This window comes from Otolemur garnettii, unplaced genomic scaffold (genome assembly GCF_000181295.1).
Source record: "Otolemur garnettii isolate 467f Iridium unplaced genomic scaffold, OtoGar3 scaffold00159, whole genome shotgun sequence".
Classification (NCBI taxonomy): domain Eukaryota; kingdom Metazoa; phylum Chordata; class Mammalia; order Primates; family Galagidae; genus Otolemur; species Otolemur garnettii.
Window position 1 is genome coordinate 1,363,174 of NW_003852554.1, and position 5,527 is coordinate 1,368,700.

Consider the following 5,527-nt stretch of genomic DNA (forward strand, 5'->3'; position numbering starts at 1 on the left):
TCACTATTATAATAAGGATAGTGAGGTATAACAAAGGTCATATTTGGAAGTGGGGTGTTCCCAGAAAGCTTCTTGAAGTAGATGCCATATAAACTAAATCTTTGAAGATGAGAATTTCATATAACTGATTATTTCAGCTGAAGGTTGGCAGCATAAGAAAGTGTAGGATGCGTTGTGTTTAATACAGGCAAGGAACTAAGGCCATTATTAAGCACAAACTACAATGTTAGGGTCTAAGGATATGTTAACAGAAATACAGTAGAACTTCCATAGTTGATCACCTCCTTAAGTTGACCTAATTTTCTTAGAGGGGATGTGCACCACATGTATGAATCAGTACAGTAGGCCCAGTTCCTTATGTCGACCACCTCTGTATATGACCAGTTTATTACAGTCATTTAGGTGGTCAACTTACAGAGGTTCTACTATATATCAAAAACAGTTCTTGCCATTGAGGAGCTTTTAATCTGGAGAGGTAGATGGGTGAAATAGTTATTAGGGTGATGAGGACTTCACAAGATAGAGAATAAAGGTTAAAAAGGAGCATACATAACTCTGACTGTAGGAGGAGAGAAGAACTTTGCCAAGGAAGTGATACCGGTATTTGAATTGTGTTCTGAGAAAGGAAGGAGTTTGCCAGGTGTACTACAAGAGAAGTTGAGAGTGCTGCAGGCACCTAAGCAGGACCCAGTATGGTTTTATAATTCTCTAAGACTTTTTTTTTTAGACAGTTTTACTCTGTAGCCCTGGGTAGAGTGCTGTGACGTCACAGCTCACAGCAAACTCAAACTCTTGGGCTTAAGCGATTCTCTTGCCTCAGCCTCCCAAGTAGCTAGGACCACAGGCCCCTGCCACAACCCAGGGCTATTTTTTTGGTCGCAGTTGTAGTTGTTTGGCGGGCCTGGGCTGGATTCGAACCCTCCAGCTCCGGTGTATGTGGCTAGTGCCCCAGCCGCTGAGCTACAGGCACCGAGCCAATTTCCCCCATTTTTCATAAGCAGAATCTCAGAATAGGTAGGTGACCTTCCTAAAGTTCCCAGGCCAACCTGAAGACGCCGCCGCAGCCCGTCCGCCTTAATGACATATCCGCGCCGGGTTTTCCCAGGCGGCCCCCGCCAGGCTCTGATCCGGCCGCTCCCACTCCGGCGCCGGGGTTTGGGCGCCGCCGCGGCCTGCTCGGGCGGGCGGGGCCAGGCGGGGCGGGGCGGGCGTGAGGAGGGAAGTTGTCGAAGTTCGGGGAGACGCCCGCCCGCCAGCCCGGGCCTCGCCTACGGCCGCTCCCTCCGCCTCTTCCCCGCCCCGAGCCCTAGTCTGCCCGTCCTTCCTTCCCCTCCCGTGCATGATGGAAACACCATGGCTGCGGCGGCCCAGTTCTCCCTGACACAGGTAACGCCGCCCGCCCGTCCGCCGGGCTCCCCCCCTCCCCGCCCCCCGCTCCGCCCGCCGTGGCAGGTTCTCCGGGCTCGCGGGCCGGGCGGCCGGTGTGTGCGAGCGAGAGCGTGAGCCGGGTGAGGGAGGGCGCCATCCCCGGCCGGGGCTCCGCCGTGGCCGCCGCGACCCCGCCCCGACTCGGTCGGCGCCCCCAGCCCCGCCCCGCGCGGCCCCCGCCGTCCAGCCCCGGCCGACCCCTCCGCGCACTCCGGCGGGGACGGTGACCCCAGCCACGCTCAGCCGGTGTCGGGCCCGGCTCGCTCCGGTCAGCTTTGACCCGCCCAGGAAGTTTACTGCTTCCAGGCCAGACGCACCCCAGGTGAGCTCCTGTTGAGCTCGTGCGGATCAGCCTCACCCCTGGGTCGCACGAGGTTCACCCTCTGGGCCGGGCAGCCCGCTCGTCCCAGTTAGAGTCACTTTCCCGAGCCGGACGCGCAGGCCCCCTCCGAACTGGTCTTTCCCTAAACTGGCCTTTGCCCACCGGAGTCCAGCGAAAGTCTTCCTTTCCCAACAGTTTAATGAGTCAGTCTAGCTTCCAGTAAGTCTCATCCTACCCAGGTCCCTCATCTGCTAGCCCCTTCTTAAATTCAGTCTCTTCCCCCCTTGCTTCTGAGAGAGACCCCCATGCAGTCTTTTCCTGCTCCTGTCTACTCAACTGCCCCCCGGGGCTCTCCCCTAATCGCTGTCCAAACGGTTCTCTTTAACAGGTGGGGTGGTTCCTCCAGTCCTGGTGCTGGGAACGACCTAGGAGCATTTGTTCGGGGGTAATCTTCACCCAAACCTGTTCTCAAGGTCTTGCCTCTTGCCTTTTTGCCCTCCATAGTCCTTGCAGTTTACAGAAAACCTCTAAACATCACTCTGAGAACGTGGTTCATTCCTCTCTGTAAAGAAAGCCAATTGGAATCTAAACACGTTGTCTTGGATGAAGAGGTGACAGACACCTGCCAGTCTCTTCCTGCTTCTCTGACCAAAACTCGCTCCCTCCTCACCTTCTCAGCCTGGTCTCTTCAGAGGCTGGTGGCTGTCTACTTCCCAGTGGGGACCCACCCCAGTGGACCTGCCTGCCTGATCTCCCTGTCATCTTGGCCTAGATTTGGTGGTGTTTCTAACGCTTTGACACTGGGATAGGGCATACATTTGGGCAATAGAATTTTCTGTTGAATCAAGAAGCTTTGGGATGTTTTGCTTAGCACTCTGGGATAAAAAGATGGAGAGGAAAGTGTCTTCTTAGGAACCAGGAGTCACATAAAAATATGTGCCTCAGGTCAAAGTTTGCAGGAATTATAAGTCTCATAAGTGAAGTCTGTTTTCCAGCTTCCCAATTCTGAGTTTATTTGGTGGATGTCCTGGTCAAAAAAATCCCTTAACATGGAATGTGATGGTTTACATACATCTCTTTGCAAGTGTCCTCCTGAAACTCAAATTTGAGGAACAGCAACATTGACTTTTGGTTATTTACTTTCCGTGAGTCTGTTTAGTGACTTGCATTAAACAAGATCCGTCTTGGCAGGCTGTTGTTTTCTGGCTCTTTTGACTAATTCTGGCAGTTTTCCCCTCTTGAAGATTTTGTTCTCTTGAGGACTTCTGTAGAATTGCTTCTTAGTTATTTGTGTGCGTACTTTATTTTCTCTGTATAATACTGTGTTTTTAGTTTCTATTTACTATCATTCGTCTCTAGAGAATTGCTTTAGGTTCTGTCAGTTTTATAACCACTTAAAAATTTACATATGTTCTTGTGGTTATGTGTTTAGGTATTAATTAACATGTACACAGCAAATACTGAATCAGTAGGAGGTATTATCCTTGTGTCTCACATATCAGAGAACATATATCAGTGGTTAATTTTTATTGGTAATTCAAATAAGTCAATTTGGAACATTTTAATTTTAAGAGACAAAGAGGCACAGAGATATATATTGTAGAGGCACAGGAAAAAAGAACTTTCCAGTTGTTAGTATACCCTAATGTGCCTCTTTATTATTTTAAAATTTTGGCCCAGCAAGGTGGCTCATAGCTGTAATCCTAACACTCTGGGTGACTGAGGCCAGAAGATCCCTTGAGCTCAGGAGTTGGGGACCACCCTGAGCAAGAAAGAGACCCTCATCTCTACTAAAAATAGAAAAATTAGCTAGAGGTTATGGTGGGTTCCTGTAATTTGAGCTCCTGTTGGGGGTAGGGGCAGGGAGGCGGAGGCACAAATTGCTTGAGCCCAGGAGTTTGAGGTTGCTGTGAGCTAGGTTGATGCTATGGCACTCTACTTCCAGTGACAGAATGAAACTCTGTGTCCCAAAAAAAGAGGAAAAAAAAGCCCACAACCCCCCCCCCCCAAACTTTGGAGATTTGTGGTTTTTTAAATTTAGTTTTAATTTGTTAACTGCTTGAGCCCAGTAAACAGATTAACAGTGCATCCTAGTTTCACATTCATTATTAATCTGTTTATATCACCCTTTGTTTCTCCCCTCTTATCCTACCAACACACACACATAGACATGTGCATAAGGAGTGAGAGATCTTTCAGGGCAGGGACGTTTGTTTAAGTTATCTATCCCTCAGTGCCTGGAGGAAAGTGATTAATAACTGTTTAATTAATGACTGAAAATTCTAAAGGGCTCTATATCAGTTGTGCAGATTAAATAGATGGTGAAGTTAGTTTCTGCCACTGGTTAGGAGATGATGATGATTTTGAAGTAGGTTCATAGATTCATTCTGTATATCTAGATATAGATGGATAGATATATATATAAAATACATAAATTACTACAGGGCACAACACCATGCTTGGCTAATTTCTCTATTTTGTTGCAGAGACAGGATCTTACTCTTGGTTAGGCTAGTCCTGAACTCCTCAGCTCTAGTGATCCTCCTAGCTCACACGCCCAGAGTGCTAGGATTACAGGTGTGAGCCACTACACCTGGTCCATTCAACAGTTTTGTTTTTTTTTAAGTACCAGTTTTGTATTAGGTACTGTGCGAGGATTGTCTTGTTTATAATTTTTGCCTTTTTGCAAAACTAACAACTTTGGGGAAAAACGTGAAATGTTTTAGTTTATGCCTTCCTTCCTCTTTCTGTGCCTGCCAACCAACCCTTCAACTTCCCAGCCACCAAAATACATTATCTAAGTTGTTATATTCTAGAATGCTTTTTTAGGCTCTGCACCCATAGCTCAGTAGTTAGAGCTCTGGCCACATGCACTGGGGTTGGTGTCTTTGAACCCGGCCAGGGCCTGCTAAATAACAGTGACAACAGAAACAAAAAAATAGCCAGGCGTTTTGGTGGGTGAATGTCGTCCCAGCTACTGGGAGGCAAAAGCAAGAGAATCACTTAAGCCCAAGCATTTGAGGTTGCTGTGAGCTGTGACACTGCAACACTCTACCGAGGGTAATAAAGTGAGACTGTCTCTACCAAAAAAAAAAAAAAGAAGAATGCTTTTTTAGATGATACGTTACGAGACTAATGAAGCGTTAGTTCCAGTCTCAGCTTTGCCAACAGCTAACTGTATGGGTTTGGGTTAAATTTCCTGGCTTGTTTTCTTAGGTTTAAAATTCATTGTATAAATATTTGTTGAATAGTCCTTATATGCTAGGAAATATTCTGAGTACTGAGGATTACTAATGAACAAAATAGTTAATTCTTGGAGGTTGGTGACAAAACATGGAATTTTCATCCCAGTAGGGAAATTTGAATTAGCTGCTCTAAGGACCTTTACAACATTCTGTTTTATAGATCATGTTCTATGACTTGTAGATCTAGTGGTAATTTTCTCAGGGTACTTTAGTGCTATACAGTCTTAGTGTTTCCTGATTTTAGTTGTTTTTGCTAGATGTTGTATTTTCTTTTTATCAATTAAGAAGTAAGACCTTCCCTAGACAAAGGACTCTAGAGATTTTTTTCCGACCTGGGTCTTCCTCTTTGCCAGAAGCTCTGGTGGTTTTTTATTCCTTCTGTATATTCCTTTCTGTCTAATAAAATTCTACCTTACCACTGGGGGTTGGGGGAAGAAGTAAGACCTAAGTGAGAAGAATCTTGATTTTTGCTTAAAGTGATAAATTACAAAAAGGATACATATACTTTCTCTCTCTCTCTCTTTTTTTTTTT

At 46.4% G+C, this 5,527-nt stretch overlaps 1 protein-coding gene across 1 annotated transcript in view; it reads left to right on the forward strand.

The window, feature by feature from the left end:
* Window positions 1-1,235: 1,235 nt before the first annotated feature.
* Window positions 1,236-5,527, forward strand: part of EPS15 (epidermal growth factor receptor pathway substrate 15) — a 166,378-nt gene continuing 162,086 nt past the window's right edge. The window contains exon 1 of the mRNA XM_012811472.2: window positions 1,236-1,386. Within this exon, the coding sequence (XP_012666926.2) occupies window positions 1,354-1,386 (33 nt within the window). The 5' untranslated portion in view covers window positions 1,236-1,353. The remainder of the gene's footprint in view (window positions 1,387-5,527) is intronic.